The following is a 23,795-nucleotide window of genomic DNA, read 5'->3' on the forward strand; positions in this document are numbered from 1 at the left end:
AGTGAGCAAATGCCCTTGGAAAAATGGCCCCAATAGACTTCCTTCAATGCAGGATTGCCACAAACCTTTGATTTGTAAAATACACAGTATCTGTCTTCCAAGCGCAGTTAATCGAAGAACAATAAAATAAGCAATATTTTATGCAAATACATGTCTGCATTTACTTTGTAAGTCAGGAACCTAAAGCTCTAAAGATTTTAAGATTTTAGTAACATCTTATGGTAAAACACAATAATTTGTTAGCCAATCCAATAAAGTGCCTAAGATCGCACAATCTGTAAATGATAGAATAGAAATACTGTCTAGGCATCAAACTCTTCAGTGTACTTTGCCCCTACATTATACTAATTTCATTATTCTTAACATTTCTTTTGTTCTAAACAAATGAAAGAACTTTTTTTTTAAGTTCATCATCTACTGGTACAGAACTCGATGTGCTACACACAATTCATAAAGTCTGATTATGACACCCTAAATTCGTCTACATTGGTGCTTATCTCAGAAACTAAAAAGACTAATTTTTTAGAAATTGAAAAGCAGCTGTTGTTGTTCTCATTTTTCAGTTCTCTTTGACAAGAGAAGATGCTTCCTTCAGAGAAAAGAGCAGACATCTTGTCCAAGGCACCAAATTCTTACTCAAAAGAAGAGGTGGCTCTTTTTCTGCACTGCCCCTGTCTTCAGACTGCAAATACATCATCAAAGGATGGCCCTTTCTCATCATCAGCCCAGCTCCAAACATGCTGAGCACATTACAAACATGATGACTTTTCAGAAGGAAATTGCTTCTCCAGGTAGCTGAGGAATCTTATGTACAAATCAGTTCTTCATTGATAAATTTATATAATATGTATATTTGTAACACTTCATATCTCAAAGGTATTTTTTGTACCCAAAAGTATGTATTTCTCTTTCGTGAAGATTTTTAGAATACATTAAAACTTAAAAGATGCTTTAATTGAGGTGACTTTTTTTAAATAATAAAGGCATGAGACAAAAAAAGATAAAAATTAGGTAGTGGTCCACAGGACTTTGGGCTGTTAATAGAGAGAAACTGTCAACATTTGCATTATAGCCCATGAGAAGGAGGCAGCTCTGATATGAACTTAGAGCTGTGCCATTAGCCTGTCGTGCAGAAGGAAATGGCAACCCACTCCAGTATTCTTGCCTGGAGAATGGACAGAGGTGTCTGGTGGGCTACAGTCCATGGGTTGTAGTTGGAAACGACTACACAATTGGACACGCAAAAAGTTGGACATGACTCAGCGACTTAACACACACAAACACACACTGGCTCAAGAGTGAGCTAGGCAAGGATTTTGACCTTGCAAATCAAAGCTGCTTATCACCTATGACTGTTATTATAGATACAGGGATATTCTAATGGGCCTCCACAACCATTAGTTTTTAAGACTGTTTTTACTTATGCTTCAGTCTTATTGTGGAAAGAAAGTGGGAGAGAGAGTAGTTTGCTCTCAGAAACCACAGGGAAATTGCACCAGAGGAAGAGAGCTTTTTTCAGGCTAGAAAAATGCAAAGAAGAGGAGATGCATATCTATCTAAATATACTTAGAGGGGATTAGATTAGATCAGACTGGGAACTGGGAACCAAAGATATCTTTCAGAGACAGGAAGGCAAGACACCAGATGGCTGATTGGCATCGAGGAATGCACCTCACCAGCCCCAGAGGGAACCAGAGGCAGGGAGCTATTCAAAGTCATCCTTAGAATGGACTTATGGTTGCCAAGGCTGAGGAGTGGGATAGATTGGAAGTTTGGGTTAGCAGACACAAACTATTACATATGAGAAGGATAAACGACAAGGTCTTACTGGGTAGCAAAGGGAAATATATCTGATATCCTGTGACAAGCCATCATGGAAAAGAATATGAAAAAAGAATGTATGTATATGTATAACTAATCACTTTGCTGTGCGGTAGAAATTAACACAATATTGTAAATCAATTGTACTTCAATAAAATAAAATTTTTTTAAATTAAAAAATAGAAGTCTAGTTAAAAAAAAAAAGTCATCCTCTTAAAGCTGCTGTACCATCTGAAATAAAAGCAACTGGGAAATCCAGGAGTTATCCTATGTCCGTCCCATTGTCATGTGCTGGGGATGTGGAGGGCAAGCCCTTTCTTTGTTTCTTTAGTTCGTAGATCTTCAGATGGAGGAGAGGATACCTAAAAAGCACCTGAGGAGCCTCACTTGCCCTCACCTTGAGTAAGAGCCTGAACATGAAGTGGTTGTTCCATGGGATAAGACGGTAAGGCTCTGGGGAGCAGTGAGTGATTTTGCGTATAGAACTGATATGAACTGTAGTTGGAGGGCAGACTCTACAGAGCATTTTTTCCAAAGATGGCCACAACATTGTCTCCCATTCAACATGTTTCCTCATAGGCAGACCTTGACGCTCCTTCCATTCAGAAACAGGTCTGAGGGCTTGACACTCCTTCCATCTTCTCACTTGCTTGTATCTCATACCATCTGAGTTTGGGCCAGAAAAGGCAGTGAGGTGTCTACCTCGTTTGATAGGACACTCATGTTTGAAACCTGAGCCACCACAGACGATGTCTTGAGGCAATGCTCTGTGAGGAAACCAAGCCACACAGCGAGGGCTTCTGTCGGTGGTCCAGGAAGCAGTCGCTTCAGCCCAAGAGCCAGACATAGGGTGATGCAGTCTCCGTCCATCACCTTGCTACCCCTCAGCCTTAGCGTCTTCCCAGCTGAGGCCTCAGACAAGCTGTTCCCACTGTGTCTTCTCCCAGGACCTGCCCAGAGAATCCTGAGTATAGTATCATCGGATGACTGTTGTTTTACACCACTATTTGTGATGGTTTGTTACACAGTTAAGTAGAACAAGGAACCACCATATAAAGATTGGCTATACAAAATTTCTGGACATGAGTCTGAGTGAACTCCGGGAGTTGGTGATGGACAGGGAGGCCTGGCGTGCTGCGATTCATGGGGTCGCAAAGAGTCGGACACGACTGAGCAACTGAACTGAACTGAACTGAACTGAAACAAAATTTCTATATACTCTGGAGCTATTTGAAAGGAGAAAGGAGGAAGTTAGCATAGAATATTTAAGGTATTATTGGGCCTCCCTGGTGGCTCAGATGGTCCAGAATCTGCCTACAGTGCAGGAGACCCAGGTTCGATCCCTGGTTTGGGAAGATCCCTGAGAGAAGGGAATGGCTCCCGACTCCAGTATTCCTGCCTGGAGAACTCCGTGGCCAGAGGAGCCTGACGGGCTACACTCCATGGGGTCTATTATTAGACATGATTCAAAGCAAAACAGTTATTATGGATGTGGGGGCTTGCCCTCGTCCTGCAGGACTGGTCGGGGACAGACAGACAACTAGGACACGTAGGACAGGAGAAAGGAGGATGAGACCCACTGAAAAGGGGATCTAGGCAAGAACACAATAGTGCGAGGCCACGCCCAACTTAGACTTTGGGCTCACTTGGAAAATGCTTTTCCAGTGAGATGATCCAACTCAGAGAGGTGAGAGTTGAAGAGATTTGTTTGGAAAACAGCTGCTTTTGGCAGGCCCCTGAACACTGACTTCATTTCTCTCACTGTGATAAGGGGAAAAAAAACTACGTTAGAAAAATAAATGCCTGACCCAGAAAACAAGGACCAAATAAAAGGGGGAAAGTCCAGCAAAAACAGCAGCCTTATGTGGAGTAGAGAAAGAAAAGGAGCAACTTTAAGAATTTGATTAAACCATGAAACCATGAACAATTCAACTGAGCCTTCTGAGAGAAGAGCAGGAAGAGAGGCAGGAAAACCCTGGAGGCCCCTGCCATACTTCAGAACAGAAGACAGATCAGTCAAGGGCTATGGGAGGATGGACAGTCGCTGGAGGGTCAGAAAACAGGAGCAGGGGCAACAGGAAGAGCTTCCAACATCCAGACAGCTTCAGCTAAGAAATCTATGGAGACCCTCAGGCTGAAGCCAACATGGGATCAAGGGAGAAGCTTCCTTAGGAAGCAAGAGTCACAGGCCTCAGCAGCTCTGGAGACAGAGATGGTGGCAGCAACCCCTGAGACACAGGACTGAGAGCGCAGACAGGGCAGAAATAGGAGCTCGAGATGGAAACGGAATCCAGGGGGTTGCTTGGTTCCATTCCCCATTCCTTCCTTCCCCCTCTTTCTCCTTCCCTCTCTTTTTTTCTCTCTCTCTCACACACAACCTGGAGCCTCAGAAGTCTTTAAAGCCTACTCTACAAGTAGGCAGGAATATTTGAAACACTGCTTCCTAGAAAAGGATGCAATGTGTTTTTCAGATACAAAAATCTTGGTAGCATAATTAACCTCCTGTTGTGAGGTCTGCTGGCAGAGCCAAGTCCGCTGGCACATGCTGACCCACCTCTGAGAGAAGCAGAAACCAAGAAGACTCCAGCTGGCAGTCACCCTTTCTCCTGACACTGTTGGGTCTTTGCTCTGATCCTTGTAAGTGGTAATGAGGGCCTGGCTTATACTAAGTGCTGAGTTCTGGGAACTGAAATTTACCTATATTAAGTGCTCTAGCTCTGGGTTAATACTATGTGCTTCTGTCAAGCTTTCTGAACTCTTTAAAAAGTGTGGCAGGACATTATTGACTTTGAGGTCAAACAATGAAGTGAAAGCCAAATCCAGAAAGGTGAGTTGAAGCCAGAACCTGACTTAAGGATGTCTGCCCACCAAAGACAAAGGATCTCACCTTGGATTTTAACAGCCATGTGACCGGGTATGATGTAAGAGACAAAACTGAGATCCAGGCACCGTGAGATCAGAGATCCCCTCATAAAGCTCAATCCTCTGGTAAAAGGTTGAATCAAAACAAAACAATGAAGTAAACACACAAAAACTCACTGCCTTAAAGGAGACAGCATGAAAACTTGCATGTTTCACCCTTGGTTTTGGGTAGAGAGAAAAACATCCCCTGTGGAAAGTTGGAACTATCCTGTGGCCTTCATGTGGGAATACAGTCTAAATTCTCACTATAATTATCATCCTCAAGCAAAGCTCACCAGTTTCTAATGGCTTCAGGAACCCAAAGAAAAGAAAAGAAAAGTAAATCTTCTGTGGGAAAATGTATTTGCAATCTTCCTCAAAAAATTCCCTCAAAGACAGTTCCATTGATCATGAGTTCACAATAAAACATCATGAAACTCACAAAACATGAAGAAGCAAACCGTTTCGAGAGAGGCAGCAAAAATAATGAACAGCAGAATTGAGCATTCAAAAGTTGCAGGTTTTAAGAATATAAGATACAGAAAATAAACTGAGCATATTTAATATATGGGAATAAGGGAAGGTACGAAAAGTAAAAATAAAGATCAAGGCACTGTAAATGAAAAATAGATTACTTGAGATTAAAAGCTCAATAGAAGGCACCCCTATTCCTCCTAGCCAGAGAGTTATCTTGACGCCATCATTTGACATCACTCTGTAGTCTCTAATGAGCAATTCTTAAGATTTGTGGGGCCTCGGTTTTCATTTAACTAATATACTTACTGAACTAATATACTTACTGTTCTAATCCATTTTAGTCATTGAGGAGATGGGTTTCAAAATTTCCAAACACTGGACTCAAGGATTATACCCAAAGGAAAAAGTGGTTATTGTAGGAGGTGCAGGCCTTGAAAATACCAACATCAGTACTCTCCTGATAACTGTCTAGCCCATCCAGGGAAGCCCCCAGTGAAGGGCACGTAAAGTTGGGGAGTACTGGGGGGAGATGACTCCTCTGGTCTATGTTTCCTTGAGGAGACCGCCATATTGGCTCTGACGGACGCCTTCATCCCCTCTCCATGGGAGAAGTCACTCCTAGGGTAAGAAGCTCTCTTTTTATTGGTGGGTTTAGTGAAAGTCACTCAGTCGTGTCCAATTCTTTGCGACCCCATGAACTATACAGTCCATGGAATACTCCAGGTCAGAATACTGGAGACGGTAGCCTTTCCCTTCTCCAGGGGATCTTCCCAACCCAGGGATCGAACCCAGGTCTCCCACACTGCAGGTGGATTCTTTACCAGCTGAGCCACCAGGGAAGCATTGGTGGGTTTAGTGGAAGGAACAGAAGCCTGGCTCAGCCTCTCCCAGGTTTTATCCTTTGAACAATCTGCCCCTCAGAGTGTCCATCCTCTCTGCTCCTGGGCCCACCTCTATGCCTCCCATTGTTGAGCTGGGCCCTGAAGAAAATGATGGGTTTACTGCTGAGATAAGTATTAGGAAGCTATTGGGACATCAAAGGTCTACCTTCCAATTCAGCCTTTATCAAAAAGAGAGCTACAATTTTTATTGCCATCTGACTATCTTTGCTCCCTTAGCTCTCAGTTAGTTCTAGGCTCACGACTGGGCATTATTTATTGGTCCCATAAAATCCCAACAATGTCATCAATCAACTGGTCAGGAGCTGTAGAGCTGGTTGCCAGCTCCCCTCTTTTCTCTCCTGTAAAATCTCAAGGTGGTTTCTTCAGGTTAAGAATTAGACAGAAAACAGGTGGTCTGTCCAGATAGTTCCTTCTTCAACCTGATTTCTTGGCTGCTCTTCTATCCAAGGAGTCAACCACTAGTTCTCATTGGCCTGAGTCAAGGACTATCATTTTTTTTCTATTGTCTTTTGGGCTGATACATTTTTAGAGTTGTCACAGCAGACAAAGAACAAGAGCCCAGATATACTTCATCAAAAGTTACTTCATTCAAAATTCTCTGGAGATAACTTCTCAGATGTAGACAATAAATACCAGGACACAGACTGTGGAAGACATTCTTCTAAGAAAAAGGAGTCTCTAGATACCATTGCCTCGGAAACAAATGATGATAAGACCAGTGTTTGTCATAATCATCAGAGGCAGCTATACACAATGTGATTTATATAAATCACAGTGACTATTGTCTCCACAAAAGAGCAAGAAGAAGGTAAAAGGTAATAAATATATTCTTTATATCCTGCAAGCATCTGACCAAAAGAAAAAAAATAAATAATAAGCTTACATTCACTCCACTTTGTTGGAAAAGTAAACCTCTCAGTAAGGAAAATGGGACCATCTAGACAGAACTGCAGGAAAATGGTTAAAAGGCAAATCATCCTGAGTTGTATATATATATATATATATAGAGAGAGAGAGAGAGAGAGATACATATATTCATGTAGATGGGCTTCCCAGGTGGCGCTAGTGATAAAGAACCTGCCTGCCAATGCAGGAGATGTAAGAGATGCTGGTTCAATCCCTGGGTTGGGAATATTCCCTGGAGAAAGGCATGGCAACCCACTCCAGTATTCTTGCCTGGAGAATCCCGTGGACAAAGGAGCCTAGTGAGCTAGAGTCCATGGGGTTTCAAAGAGTCAGACACAGCTGAGCACACAGCACGTGGCATGGCCAGAAACAGCGATGGATCTGTATGGATCATAAGTGTGGATAACAGCAATCCATTGTGGGTGAAGGCCCAGGATGAGTCTGGCTGCCAGTCTATGGATGGGGAGCAGGCAAGGACTTGTCCACTGAGGGACTAACTAATACGACCTTTATTCTTGTCTCTTCAGCCCTTGGACAATCACTATCAACCACCGCCACCAAGTGCCATGTTGAGGAATTTACACACAGAATATATTTTCTTCCCAAAGTCCTGACGAGATAGATGATTACCCACTTTACAGATGAAGAAACTGAGGTTTAGTGAATTGCAGTAACTTTCTGGAGGTCATTCAGCTACTGGAATTAGGATTCTACCTATGGAGTATTGATTTATACTTTTGTTTTGGCACCTAGTCCTAACCAATGGACCACCAGGGCATGCCCTGATTTGCACTTTTTGACATGCCTTTTGTGATTATTTCCAAATAACTTTTCACTGTTCGTTTTTTTTTTTCTTTCTTTCTTTGGTCAAGCAGAGTAGGTTTGTAATCAGAGCCCTAGATTTAGCCTTGTAATTCTCTGTCCCCGACCACTCACTCGCTGCAAGGCTGTGGTCCTGACTCTCAGCTTTTGTTTCCTTATCTGAAAAAAACAAATACCAAGTATTCCTTCTTGCTAATTATTTTACAAAACATATAATTCTCCAAAGGTATGTGATACACGGCTGGGGTTATTCTCCCACACTTTCACAGCGCCTGACGACTCACAGATGTCAAGAAAGACTTTGGTTTTCATTAAGATTTACCTCAGGAGTCAGTCAGAGTGGCCTCTGCATATTGAAAGAACATGGCTGAGAACAAGGACCAGGTCTCTATCTCCTGCTTTTTTTTTTTTCTTCAGTTGAATTTGATTTCGCGAACGTGAAACAGCACATAGTTTTCAGTCTTCCTTTAATCTTTCTTACTCATCCCCTGTAACTGACCCAGAACCCCGTCCCTGGGCAGCAAGAGAGGTGAGAGGCTAAGCAAGCTGGCTTGCGTGTACAGAGAGAGACCTAAGGTCTCTGTGAAGCGCTAGGGGAGATGCTGTGATCTGCGACAGGTGTGTGTACACTGAGTGCTCATTGTTCAAAAAGCCTGGAAAACAATTATGTCAGATATAGACAAACGGCAAAGTTAAAGCTTCTGTGAATCAAGCATCACGGTTCCTAAAATCACTTAATAATTATTGTTCATTCCAATCCTGCCTCCAAAGTAGAAAGAGAACCCAGGGAACCAATACCTGGAAAATCTTCTTTCCCTTTCCAGGCTGAAAAGCCACCTTCCCTTGTGCAGTTTCTGATCTCTGACTTATTCTGTGATACTTGCTGCTGGGAGGGAGGCAGCCAGTTCCTCCCTGCCCCTCCTAAACCCTCAGAGCCCTGCCTACTTTGCTTGTCTCTGGATAAAACGAACCCTTAAAGGAAAACAAACCCTATTTGCTTTCAGTGTCTACAGGACTGTCTGTGTGAAATGTTCCCATTAGGCTGTAGCCCTCAGACTTAATGAGAAGCTTGGGAAAGCAGCCAATCAGCCACCTGTTAAAAGCCTCCCTGGCAACGAACTTTGCTGATTACTAGGTTGTCACTGCCCCTAGCAGGTTGGTTGGGGAAATATAAGGCCAGAAAGGTGATGAGAGAGAGTGGCAAAGAGAGGAAGAGAGAGAGAAAGAACACAGTTTAGAAATCAAAACAAAATTTAAGTAAATAAGTTCACAGGGAAGGCATTTAGTTAAAAAATATTTAATAATAAATACATATTTCAGACCTAAATGTGCCATTCATAAATAGTGTAAATGGCAAGCCTATCCTAGATAGAGCTGCACAAAATTACTTTTGGTTTAAAATAAAAGCCAGTGTAAAGCAAGTGTTAGCCATTCAGTCGTGCCCAGCTCTTCGCAACCCCATGGACTGTAGCCCGCCAGGCTCCTCTGTCCATGGAATTCTCTAGGCAAGAATACTGGACTGGGTAGACCTTCCCTTCTCCAGGGGATTGTCCCAACCCAGGGATCTAACCCTCATCTCCTGTACTGTAGGCAGATTCTTTACCCTCTGAGGCACCAATGTAAGGCAAAGTATTGTTCAAACACAAGTCAAGGAAAAGAGAGTTCTGTCTGTTAAATTTTAAAGAAAACTCAAACATGAAAAATAATCGAAAAAAATGCACTCATAAAAGATAAGGTGAAAGTCAAGGAAAATCTAATAAAGTAAACAAGGAGCAGGAAAACCTGCAAACAAAGCAAATTTCATTCTGATCTCTGAGTTATCTCTGATCTCTAAGTCTAGAGAAAGAAGGTAGTGGGTGCCCTGTATTTCGTAGGATCTGAACTAACTTGTTTTCACTCCTCTTCCCTTTCTTCAAACACATTTAGAACTCTCTTCCTCCTAATAATCTCACTAATATAGCCATCCAAATTTGAACCTTAAACCTGTTTGTTTGTTTTTTTTCTTTTGTGCTTGCAATTTTTCCTTTTTTCATTTTCCTTTTTCTTTAGCTAAAAATATCTGTTCCACCATCATTTTTTCCTGTTGGGGATGGACTCCCACTGACCAGATACTGGTATAAGGCTTCCACAATCCCAGTCTCAGCTTAGTCTTCCGGACATTCTTTACTCCCAGGTGACTTTTAAAATTTCTGACTCCCTCTGTCCAGTTCTTCAATGTATCTTACTCCATGAATCCCAGAGAGGTTTTCAAGTCTTAACAGTACATACATTCTGTTTTGTTCACATTTAGAATAGATTAGTGGTCTTCTTTTTACCTTTCTATGATCTCAGACATAAAATATAACTGGTATCAATTCCTACACCAGACAGATAAAACAAGTAAAAGATCCACAGAACTGGAAGAGACTAAAGGCTTGCTAAGTACAAAATTATCTTTGGTCACACATTCCACCAAATAAAAAGTGATGGATTATTTGATTCTGATCACTCAACCAGGAGATACAATCGTTCTTTAGTTTATAGGACTTTAAAACCCTTCAAGTTAAAATTTAGTATATAGAAAATCTTATTCCTAAATTTGGGTTGAATCTTTTGAAATCAACAATCATTTTTCCTTCATATTTTATACCAGGAGGTCCTGGTATATACCAATATGTATGGATTAATCACATTTTTTCTTAGACTAGGGGACAATTGGGTTAATGTCAGTTTATGAGATTTATCTAAGCCAAATATTGACTCTTTAAGTTTATTTAGCTAATTTGAAAGATATTAAAATATATGTTTTAGGGAAAGTGATAAATATGTAACTCAAAACGTAAATGCTAAGACACTAAGTAGCTATCCTAAAATCACTAGGAGGATTTAAACACTCTAAAATCTCTAACAGAAGAATTCAGCAATACCAAAAGCTACCAAAGTAATAGTTCTAACATAGAACATGGACCTTAAAGCATTACTACATGTGTGCATAGTACCCAAAATAATAATTTAAATATAGAATATGAATTTGAAAGCATCATCTATATGTATGTATAGTACCTATCATTATAATTATTTAAAGAAGACTACCATACAGCATCGAATATTTCAAAAGGAGATAGATACTCTAGAATTAAGACAGTAGAAATCCATATGGTCAGGGTAAAATATTTGTCTTTAAGCCTCTTCTTATCTGAATATGAACATAAGCATTAGAAATCACCACTTCCCAAACAAGAGCTGAACTAAGATCTACCTGATAATAATTCAGCTTATAAAAATAGAACAATAGTTATCTACCAATTTTCATGTTGGTCAAGGAGTCAAACTCTTTGCCTACATTGCTTTTACTGCTGCTGCTGCTGCTGCTAAGTCGCTTCAGTCGTGTGCAACTCTGTGTGACCCCATAGACAGCAGCCCACCAGGCTTCCCCGTCCCTGGGATTCTCCAGGCAAGAACACTAGAGTGGGTTGCCATTTCCTTCTCCAATGCATGAAAGTGAAAAGTGAAAGTGAAGTCACTCAGTCATGACCGACTCTTCGCGACCCCATGGACTGTAGCCTACCAGGCTCCTCTGTCCATATATGCAGGTAAATATCATATGTCAAAGCAAAGAAAAAATTAGAATTAAAAGCACAAGGTAAGTTTAGCAATTCCAATACTAACCACTGATTTGATCAGCTTCCTTGCCTTATACTTAGCAATAAATATTGTTTTCTAATATCAAATATGTGAATTTTATGATCTTGAACCTCCAGTACATGATGACTGACATAAACAAGGCATATGATCTCAAGTTAACTATTATATTTTACAAAAGACGAGGCCCTAACTAGATTCATTAACTCTAGTTTCTTGTCTCTTCCCTTTTATACTTAACACATACTATAGGTGTTTTCAAGATGCATCTTCTACTAATAGGAAAATCTGGGCAGAGGTAGAATATAGGACTGCTCCCAGCTGGGAAAATTTACAATGGCAGGAAAGACAGGAGGAATACAATAAAAATGCAAAGTCTTACTCTGAGGTCCCCTACTGAGTTACAGGACCCTCTGACTAGTGAGAGAAAACTTTTCAGCACCAAATAAGAAAAATCTTGAAATTTCTTAAAATCCAGATAAGCAATTAGAATTCAATGATCCTGGATGATCACATAATTCAGACTTGCACTTGATTTCTTTAAAAGAACAATAACTAGTCTATACCTAGAACCTATTAAGTGCTAAACACTTAGAATCCCATTGAGTCCTTATTCCCTCCAGATTACAGGTGGGCCCACAGCCAGGGGAAGTAATTTGCCCGCTGCCCTGTAGAAGAACCCTGATTTGGACCTGGTCTGTTCATGCTATAGGACTTCTTAAAAGGCCCTGAAAATTGCTCTTCTGCAAAAAGCTTTTAACATATATTTTAAAAATTTATTTTGTGGCACTAAAGAAACATGGTTCCATCTAATAACTTATCTTTTGGATTCCACATTTTTCAATGTATTGTTCTCTTCTGAGATTTAATTTGATCTTTTGACAGATAATCCAATGAGTTTGGTACCCATTCCTAAGTTCCTCCTAAAGATTTACATGTAAATAGCTTTCCTTTTCCTCAAACAAGACAGATGCCTATAATAAATAGATACAAATATTTCAGTTTAGAAATAGAGCTAAGTTGACTAGATCATCTTTATTTTTTCTTTCTGCATTTTACATCACATTCCTTGAATATATTCTTAACAGACCATCCACATAACCAATGGTTTTTGAGCCTTTGTTCCAAGTGAGCTGGTTTATGGAGCCTAGTAGTTTTTGAAGACTTGGGAGGGGGCGGGAAGAAAATTAAAATACTATTTTAAAATTCAAACACAGCCGTGTCACATCTGGATAGACAAAAGGGAGTCACTAAGTAAAGGAGACAGCTTTGCGTGGCACATCCACATTCTGGCGGAGGACTCGCTCTATGGCCACGGTTTATCACTCTACCTGTCTGCACATTTTGCATCCCGTCACTAAAAAAGACCCCTACGTGGTCGGCTGCCATCCAGCTCATAAGGAACTTTGGACTGGAAGTGACGCTTTGGAGAAAGACCTTAGAGTTCGGGGAACGAAAGACTGATGGAATGAATGGAACCTCACTCCACAACACCCCCAGGGGCCCCCAAGATAGCACCTGGCAGGACTCTGACCAAACTACAACATCTGAGGAGGCGTTTACCTGTTTCCGCGTCTTCCTGGGGCCCTGGCGCCGCACAGTAACAGCAGTCCAAGAAGATGGCATAGTTGAGAATATTGAAGAGTAGCCCGATGACTCCCGCACTGAGAACCAGCAGCGGCCTCTCTGTCTTCTGCGGATCAATATACCTTTTGACAGCTTCCACCAGGATGCTGAACATCAGAGCCACAGCGAAAACGGAATTGCCAAATGCGCCCACAACGTCTGCCCGGAGAAAGCCAAATGTGCTCTTCCGGTGCTGCTGTATACTGCTGGCCCTGACGCCAAAAAGACCAACGACCATGGAGACTAAGTGGGACAGGACCGCAAAAGCATCGGAGGTCAGCGAGAGGGAGTTGCCTATGTGGGAGATCACTAGCTCCATCACGAAAAGGAGCATGCTCACAATGCACATGAGGACTAAACGGAAACTTCTCCCTGAGTATCGCCCCATGGCGCTCTGCTGTCCCTCTCTTCCCGGGAAGGCTGAGCTCTTAGGGGAGCAGAGGTAGAGATCACAGCTCCTGGAGAGCTCTCCCCTACAGCCTTTCAGCGCCTGTCATATTTGAAAATCACTTTTTACAGGCTGCTATAAAGCCATAAAACGGTTTAAAGGGCAATTAAGCAAGAGATGTCACGTGAGCGGGGACTTATGGAAATAGAAGACACCGACTTCCAGATATGAACTGGAGGGGCTTCTTTTGCTCCTTTGTGTGTATCATTACCAAAGTCAAGAGCCTCTGTGTCTGAATTATGCACAAACTCGTGGCCTTTCTAGATTCCACACTCTGTGTTTGCAACAATCACTGTGGCATTTTACATAAACAATCATATCTTGTCAACCTGGTGTGTGAGTGGCTTTTAATTCTGTATACTGCATGGAACAGGGAATATTCTAGGGGTCAGTAATCCAGAGATTAGAGCTACAGTAAGTGAAAGCCAAAAAAACACCTAGGGTGATTTTTTTCTTTTGCCTTGTGCACTCATCTGGAATAAACAAGCACCCCACTTCCAAACCCTTTCCATAAATAAGACAAGAAAAACATTCTTCATCTTTAGGAAAGATATAATACCTTTAAAGGAGCTAAAGACATAATCCCAGTCAGTTTTAGGAAGAAAGTCAAATGATAATGTCTTGATTTAACTGATGAGGTAAGAAGACATTTTTGCTTTTAATCTTATCTTCTGTCATATATAAGCCTTAAAGGTTTACCAGTTCCCAAATATCTAAAAAATGGTAGCTGCTATTGTTCTGAGTAGACTGCCTACAGTCAGTCCTTTAAGGAAATACAGATTGAAATGACTATACCCGATCCTAACTGAATTTGAAGTCCCACTGTGATAGCTAGTTTTATGCGTCAATTAGACTGGGTTTGCAGGTGCCCAGACATTTGGTCAGACATTATTGTGAGTGTTTCCATGAAGGTGTTTTTGGGTGGGACTAACAGCTGAATCAGTAGACTAAGTGAAACCGATTGTCATCCTTAATGAGGGTGGGCCTCATCCAATCAGTTGAAGGCCTGAACAGAACAAATTGGCTGACTCTCCTGCAAGCAAGGGAAGATTCCTCCAACTGACTGCCTTCAAACTGGAACATTGGCTTTTTTCCAGCTTTCAGGCTCAGACTGAAAGTTTGGCTCTTCCTGGGTCTAGAGCCTGCGGGCCTTTAGACTAAAACTACACCATAGGATCTCCTGGATCTCTGCTTGCTGTGTTGACATTGGGACTTTCTCAGCCTTCATAATGGCAGGAACCAATTCCTTTTAATAAGTCTCTATTTATATGCATATCCTACTGGTTCTATTTATCTGAAGAACTTAAGATCAATACACTGATTTTGACTAAAACATGACTACTTAGATGTAGCCCTAATAATTTCCTCATAAATCATTGCCAATTCAGTTGCTATTCTAACAGTGAGACTTCTAGACAACCAGACTGTGATAATTACTGCAGTCAAGGTGACATTAAGGTTTTTGGCCCGAAAGAATGATGCTGCAAAGTGAGATGAAGGTAAAACACAGATGACAGCTCTAGGAATAGCGTGGGAGCAAGAGGTGGAAATGCTGTCATTTGGTGTATTTATTAGACATCCAAGGTGAAACGCTAAACAGAGAGTTGAATAAGGGAGTCTGGAGTTCAGAGCAGATGGGGACAGGCTGGGAATACGTGAATCTGAGAGTTGACAATACACGGATTTAGAAGTCAAAAGATGCCCAGAGATAACCAAGGAAATGAGAGCAAATACAAACTGAAGATACCAGTAGATAAGAGAGAAGGACCAGAAAGATTAAAGGGAAGCCAGGACAGCACAGTGTTCAGGACTACTGTACTCAGGAAAGAATGTGTATCAAAGAGGAGAGAACTAGCTGGGTCAAATGCTGAGAGGGCAGGAAGCACTGAGGACTGGAAATGATAACTGTATTTAACCTTATAGAGGCCTCTGGTGACCTTAGCTAGAGGGCAAACTGAAGTGAAACAGTGACAGATTTTATTTTCCTGGGCTCCAAAATCGCTGCAGATGGTGACTGCAGCCATGGAATTAAAAGATGCTCCTTGAAAGAAAAGCTATGCCAAACCTAGACAGTGCATTAAAATGCAGAGACATCACTTTGCCAACAAAACTCTGTCTAGTCAAAGCCATGGTTTTTCCAGTAGTCATGTACGGATATGAGAGTTGGACCATAAAGAAGGCTGAACACCAAAGAAATGATGCTTTTGAACTGTGGTGCTGGAGAAGACTCTTGAGACTCCCTTGGACTATAAGATCAAACCAGTCAATCCTAATGGAAATCAACCCAGAATTAGAAGGACTGATGCTGAAGCTGAAGCTCCAATACTTTGGCCACCTGATACAAAAAGCAGGCTCATTGGAAAAGACCCTGATGTTGGGAAAGATTGAAAAGAAGAGGGGCAGCAGAGGCTGAGATGGTTAGGCAGCATCATTGAACTCAATGCACATGAATCTGAGCGATGAAGAAGGATAGGGGAACCTGGCACGCTGCAGTCCATGGGGTCGCAAAGAGGTGGACACGACTTGGTGACTGAACGACAACGTGAACTGAGTTCAAGAGAACAGAGAGAAGAAATTGGAGATGGCAAGTACAGATAATCCTTTCAAGGAGTCTTACTGCAAAGCAAAAGGAATATGGAGACAAGAAAGGGTATTTTTAGGTTGGGGAAGGTAACAGCACATTTTTAAGCTGATGGAAAGATCCAGTAGAGAAAGAAGATGTGATGATACACGGAGAGAGCTGCTGAAGTGCCACCATCAAGGCGGCCAGAGCTGAGGAGTTTGAGTGCACATGTGGAGGAGATGCCCTCTGCTATGAGAAGAATGTTCATCTGCCTAAATAGACATTTCTCCAAAGACATACAGTTGGCCAACAGGCACATGACAAGATGCTCAATATTGCTAATGATTACATAAATGCAAATCAAAACTACAATGAGATACCACCTCATACTAGTTTAGAATGGCCATCATTTTAAAATCTACAAACAATAAATGCTAAAGCGGGTGTGACTATTGGTGGGAATATAAACTGCTGCAACCACTATGGAACAGAGTGTGGAGGTTCCTCAAAAAGCTAAAAATAGAATTGCCATATGATCAAGCAACCCCATTCCTAGGCATATATCTGGACAAAACTGTAATTCAAAAAGATACATACACCCCCATGTTCACAGCAGCATTATTTACTATAGCCAAGACACAGACACATCCTAAATGCCCACTGACACATGAGTGGATAAGGAAGATGTGGTATATATTATATATACCATTGAATATTAGCCATAAAAAGGATGAAATGCCATTTGTACCAACATAGATGGATATAGAGATTATCATATTAAGTGAAGTAAATCAGAAAGAGAAAACCAGATACCATGTATCACTTATATGTAAATATAAGAAAATGATACAAATGAACTTATTTACAAAACAGAAACAGACTCATAGACACAGAGAACAGACATTACTTTGCCGACTAAGGTCCATCTAGTCAAGGCTATGGTTTTTCCTGTGGTCATGTATGGATGTGAGAATTGGACTGTGAAGAAGGCTGAGCACCGAAGAATTGATGCTTTCGGACTGTGGTGTTGGAGAAGACTCTTGAGAGTCCCTTGGACTGCAAGGAGATCCAACCAGTCCATTCTGAAGGAGATCAACCCTGGGATTTCTTTGGAAGGACTGATGCTAAAGCTGAAGCTCCAGGACTTTGGCCACCTCATGTGAAGAGTTGACTCATTGGAAAAGACTCTGATGTTGGGAGGGATTGGGGGCAGGAGGAGAAGGGGACGACAGAGGATGAGATGGCTGGATGGCATCATGGACTCGATGGACGTGAGTCTGAGTGAACTCCGGGAGATGGTGATGGACAGGGAGGCCTGGCGTGCTGCAATTCATGGGGTCGCAAAGAGTCGGACACAACTGAGTGACTGAACTGAACTGAACTGAACTGAAGGGGGAGAGAGAGTAGGGGAAGGAAGGATTGGGAGTTTGGGATTAGCAGATGTAAACACATATGCTGCTGCTGCTAAGTCGCTTCAGTCGTGTCCAACTCTGTGTGACCCCGTAGACAGCAGCCCACCAGGCTCCTCTGTCCCTGGGATTCTCCAGGCAAGAATACTGGAGTGGGTTGCCATTTCCTTCTCCAATGCATGAAAGTGAAAAGTGAAAGTAAAGTCACTCAGTCGTGCCCGACTCTTAGCGACCCCAGGGACTGCAGCCTACCAGGATTGTCCGTCCATGGGATTTTCCAGGCAAGAGTACTGGAGTGGGGTGCCATTGCCTTCTAAAAACAAAGTCCTACTGGATAGAACGGTATGGGCTACCCTGGTAACTCAGTTGGTAAAGAATCCGCCTGCAGTGCAGGAGACCCTGGTTCAGTTCCTGGGTTGGGAAGATCCCCTGGAGAAGGGATAGGCTACCCACTCCAGTATTCTTGGGCTTCCTTGGTGGCTCACAGTAAAGAATCTGCCCGCCATGTGGGAGACCTAGGTTTGATCCCTGGGTTGGGAAGATCCCCTGGAGGAGGGTATGACAACCCACTCCAGTATCCCTGCCATGGAGAATCCCCATTGACTGAGGAGCCTGGCAGGCTACAGTCCATGGGGTCACAAAGAGTCAGCCATAACTGAGTGACTAAGCACAGCGCTGTAGAGCACAGGGAACTATATTCCATATCCTGTGATCAACCATAATGGAAAAGAATATGAAGAAATACATATAACTGTCACTTTGCTATTAACATATAGCAGAAATTAATGCAACGTGTGTGTGTTAGCCACTCAGTCATGTCCAACTTTTGGTGATCCTGCAAGGCTCCTCTGTCCATAGAACTCTCCAGGAAGAATACTGAAGTGGGTTGCCATTTCATTCTCCAACATATTATAAATCAACTATATTTCAATAAAACAAGTGATAAAATAAATTTTTTAGAAAGACAATAGTTCATCTGAAATAGCAGAGAAGGTGGGAATGTGGACACTTGAGTGGGGAAGATATGGTGGGGTTCTTGCGGGTCTCTTCGTATTGTCTCTATCGTCTTAGTGAAACAGACATCAGCATGATGAACCAAAAGGCAGAAAGGGGAAGTGCCAAAAATCCGAAGGGAGAAAAGCTCTGAAATAATTATTCAGAAGAGTGAGAAAATGAATGATGGAAGGAAACATAGTACAATTACGTATTTGTGTGCATGCAAGGGCATGCTCAGGTGCATCCAACTCTTTGCGACCCAAGGGACTATAGCTCGCCAGGCTCCTCTGTCCATGAAAATTTCCAGGCAAGAATACTGGAGTGCATTGCCATTTCCTGCTCCAGGGGATCTTCTGACCCAGGAATCGAAACTGCCTCTCCCCTGTCTCCTGAATTGGCAGGTGGATTCCTTACCACTGTGCCACCTGAGAAGCCAATTACATATTTAGTACACATAAAGTAATGTCAGTGTTAACATTGTCACCAGTCTGTTGAACCCCAAGCTCCTCACTCATTCAACAGGTGTTTCTTAATCACAAAGTTTAGTTTTGGTGACCCTATTACGTGAGATTTTGTTGTTGTTGTTGTTCAGTTGCTAAGTCGTGCCCAACTCTTTGCAACCCCGTAGGCTGCAGCACGCCAGATTTCCCGGTCCTTCACTATATCCTGGAGTTTGCTCAAACCCATGTCCATTGAGTCGGTGATGCCATCTAACCATCTCATTCTCTGTCATCCTCTCCTCCTGCCCTCAATCTCTCCCAGCATCAGGGTCTTTTCCAATGAGTTGGCTCTTCACATCAGGTGGCCAAAGTATTAGAGCTTCAGCTTCAGCATCAGTCCTTCCAATGAATATTCAGGGTTGATTTCCTTTACGATTGACTGGTTTGATCTCCTTGCTGACCAAAGGATCTCAAAGAGTCTTCTTCAGCACCACAATTCGAAAGCATCCATTCTTTGGTGCTCAGCCTTCTTTGTGGTCCAACTCTCCTATCTGTACATGACTACTGGAAAAACCATAGCTTTAGCTATACAGACCTTTGTCAGCAAAGTGATGTCTCTGCATTTTAATACACTGTCTAGGTTTGTCATGGCTTCTCTTTCAAGGAGCATCTTTTAATTCCATGGCTGTAGTCACCACCTGCAGCGATTTTGGAGCCCAAGCAAATAAAATCTGTCACTGTTTCCACTTGTTCCCCATCTATTTCCCATGAAGTGATGGGACCAGATGCCATGATCTCAGGTTTTTGAATGTTGAGTTTTAAGTCGGTTTTCTCAGTCTCTTTTTTCACCCTCATTAAGAGGCTGTTCAGTTCCTCTTTACTTTCTGCCAATAGAGCTGTATCATCTGAGACTTATTTAACAGACTCTTTTTATATCATTTCAGTACGATTGATGTTCCAAGCTCTTCAATTTTTCAACCACTGGTTTCACATCACCTCCTGAGCCCCAGACATGTGTTTGTGCCTGTTGTTCTAAGCCTGATGGTTTGGCAGAATGCGATGGGTCGCATTCTCCAGCTGCTGTCATCTCAAGGGCAGGGTTGTTCTCAGGGTTACTATTGGCAGGGACCCCCTCTTGATGATCAGTGTCACCGTCACTGGGCAGTGGCCTCCCACGCTCAGTCCCTCTCCTTGTCCTCTTGATGGCCTGATTTTCCATCTAAGCTAGAACTGTTTTGAGGAGAGGAAGCCAAGAAGAGGAAAAAAAAAAAAAAAAAACATGTTTAACTCTCTACTGCTCTAACACTTTGTACATTGCAGGCACTCAATTCATTAAAGAAATAAATGACAAGCACTTTGCAGATGCAGTAAAAGTGACAAAGGGCCAAAGACACGTTTGAAAATAACAGGGCGGGGGCAGCTGCCTCCACAGATCCCTGATGCTCCCGGCAGCCGCTGAGCACCACAGTTATGTTTCAGTTGTTTAGTGGCTACGTCGAGTCTGACTCTTTGGCAACCCCATGGACTACAGACCTCCAGGCTCCTCTGTCCACAGAATTTCCCAGGCAAGAATACTGGACTGAGTTGCCATTTCCTTCTTCAGGGGATCTTCCCGACACAGGGATCAAACCCACATCTCCTGCATTGACAACCAGATTCTTTACCACTGAGCCACCAGAGAAGCCCTTCAGTGTGGGGAAACGAAGATTTTTCCTTTTATTTTCAGGGCAACAACGGAGAAACAGACACAGAGAAGAGACTTATGGACATGGGGAGAGGGGAGAAGGGTGAGATGTATGGAAAGAGTAACATGGAAACTTATATTACCATATGTAAAACAGATAGCCAACGGGAATTTGCTGTATGGTTCAGGAAACCCAAATAGGGGCTCTGTTATCAACCTAGAGGGGTTGCATGGGGAGAGAGATGGGAGGGAGGTTCAAAAGGGAGGGGATATGTGTATACCTATGGCTGACTCATGTTGAGGTTTGACAGAAAACAGCAAAATTCTCTAAAGCAATTATCTTTCAATAAAAAATAAATGTTTTTGCTTTCCGCACACTAAAAGACAATGACTGCAACTTAAATACAAAAGAACTCGACAGTTAAATCCACAGCTTTATACTTTTATCTCACTCATGTATCAGTGAAAAATCACCAACTATCAAAAAAAAAAAAACAGGAAAAGTTATATAGTTATTTAACAGATGACTAATATTTGTAATGAAAACCAGATATAAGTAGGGTGGTATATCCAGGCTCTCAAATCATAATGCCTCTTTGCTTGTCTTATGGAATGTTCCACTGCTGCTGACCTCGCCACTAGCAGCCAAATGAGTTGCTGTTATTGTCCAATTTTCATGAAGGCTTCATGGGATTTACTGACATAATTAGGAACTATTCTAAACACACCATCATGGATGGACTAGAGTTTCCTAATACAGGATCTACACCAGAAATCGCAGCGAGCAGTGCCTGCAGTAAACACACCTTGACCTCTTTGCTTTCTCTTTGAAAACCACGAATATGAGGCACACAGTCGCTTTCCTGTCAGTCATGTATCTAGCTAGTGACTGCAGTCTGCAAGTAGAAAATAGTGATCGTTTCTAAAAGGATATTGTTTGCAGTCAGGTTGACATACCTTCTTGAAAAGCACCACTGTGCTTAAGATATTTGGAAGAGTTTTGATATTTTAGCTGAACCTCAATTTAAGAAAACAGCCAACTTATCACACATAGATTTGGGGTTAAGGATTCCTTTCCTAACATAACTGCTTTCTGGAGAGTTCCTTTAAGTCGTGAGCATTTCTTTAAAACAGCAAAGGTCGAGCTTTTCTGTGACTGGTTTTGCGGATCTGAAGCTTCAAACAATAAATAGCATGGGATCTGTCTGTCTTGTGTCAGAGATGGCCACTGCCTCCAAAACAGCCAGGGGCCACAGAACAAAATGTGGTTACAGTCTTTCATCTACTTTTCAGGCTTTTGTCAGGGACTGGCAAAAACGTAACAATCACTTTGTCCTTCAAAGCAAGGGTCCCCAACCTCCCAGATTTAATGCTTGATGATTGGAGGTGGAGCTGATGTAATAACAAAAAGTGCACAATAAATATAATGCATTTGAATCATCCTGAAACCATCCCCCTTTCCCCGGTCCATGGAAGAAATTGTCTTCCACCAGTCCCTGGTGCCAAAAAGGTTGAGGACTGCTGCTTTAAAGAATTTATTAACTTGCAGACAAAAAACAAACTCCTAGGCACCAAGGTAATTACTGTTAACTAGAGCTATATATCCCAGGAGCAACTTCCAAGTGACCTTGCATCACTGTCTGTAACTAACACTACCTATTATTATGTGCTCAGTGTTCTGAGTACTTTATGAGGTAGAGTAACTATGATATATATATATATATACATATATATATATATATAAAACTTCTCTCCTTCAGCTGAAGGAATCGAAAGTTTACACAGCTACTAAGAGTAGAAAAGCAAGATAAAACATCCTGAGCTGCCATATATCAATAATAATCCTGAGTACAAAAGTATGGCTCAGACACCTATCTCATTAAGCTAGGCATCTGAAAGCATGTTCTATATAATCTGCTTTCCTATGATAATTTACCACTTAAGGATAGTTTTGCTGTGTTCTTATGCACAGCAGGTACTTTGAAAGGCTTTGCATATGTTTTTCCTTCTGCCAGATTCCTCTTCTGTTTATTAAAATTCTACTCACCCTCCAAAGCACAGCTCAAATTTCAAGTCCTTTTTTGGAAACTTTTCCCTTTATATTTATTATCACCAAGTGGGATAACATATTAAATGGAGCAGGGCTCTGAAATAAGGAGATAAACCAAGTAGACAAGAAATGGGGAATGAAAGGCATTGCAGGCAAAGGGCCCAAAGTGAGAAATAGCGTGTGGTTTATAGGGAATCCCAAATGGTTAGGCTGCAAAGGACTCTACTAGATTGGTTGAAAAGGAGACTACATAGGTAGGCTGAACTGAAAGAGACTACATTATCCTGTTAGCGATGGTGAGCTACGAAAGGACTTTAAGGGGAAAAAAATGTCTCAACATACTGTACTTTAGGAAAAAAGAAAAAAACACCAGTGGGAATGTGGAATCGTCTGGCCTGGAGATGAAACTGGAGGCAGCAGAGTGATCAGTGTAAGAGGTAACAGGTGAAAAGGTGACCTTGATCTGTGAAACGAGGGACCCAAGAGACATCAGAGGTAACAGGAATAGGTTTCACAGCCAACTAAGTGTGGCTGAATGGGTGCTGGAGAAGCCAGCCAGGAGGACTCTCGGGGTTCTAGTTTAAATGACGAGGTCCATTTTCATAATGCTGATCTTTCGGGCAGGAAATACTGTATGTAGGAGGAACAGGTCTGGAAGTAGAGTGAAATGAGGTTTTTGAGACAGGTTGATCTGACATGTTGATCCAACACTCAAGAAAGCCCAACATGCAGTTGGGATGGAGGGCTAAAGCTCAGTCTGGGAGAGAAAGCTGTTGGGAGACATCATCCTATTAATGCTACTTGAAACCACAGGATGAGATGAGGCTGATTAAGGAATAGGAGAGTAACCAGGGACTTCCCTGGCAAGCCAGTGGTTAAGACTCCGCCTTCCAAAGCAGGGGATACAGGACAGATCCCTGGTAGGGGAGCGAAGATCCCACATGCCTCTCAGCCAAAATACCAAAACAAAAAAAAAGAAACAATATTTTAACAAGTTCAGTAAAGACTAAAAATAGTCCACTTTAAAAAAAAAATTCTTAAAAGAGGGCCAAGTATGGACACAGCACACCGATGTCTTAACAAGCAGGCCAAGGAAAGGAAGCCAGTGGAAGACACATGACTAAGAAAA

General features: G+C 42.1%; 1 protein-coding gene across 1 annotated transcript in view; it reads right to left on the bottom strand.

The window, feature by feature from the left end:
- The window catches only part of SLC30A10 (solute carrier family 30 member 10), a 37,580-nt gene extending 23,279 nt beyond the window's left edge, over positions 1-14,301 (bottom strand). The window contains exon 1 of the mRNA XM_042257085.2: positions 13,014-14,301. Within this exon, the coding sequence (XP_042113019.1) occupies positions 13,014-13,464 (451 nt within the window). The 5' untranslated portion in view covers positions 13,465-14,301. The remainder of the gene's footprint in view (positions 1-13,013) is intronic.
- Positions 14,302-23,795: the final 9,494 nt, after the last annotated feature.

Source organism: Ovis aries, chromosome 12, assembly GCF_016772045.2.
Source record: "Ovis aries strain OAR_USU_Benz2616 breed Rambouillet chromosome 12, ARS-UI_Ramb_v3.0, whole genome shotgun sequence".
Classification (NCBI taxonomy): Eukaryota; Metazoa; Chordata; class Mammalia; order Artiodactyla; family Bovidae; genus Ovis; species Ovis aries.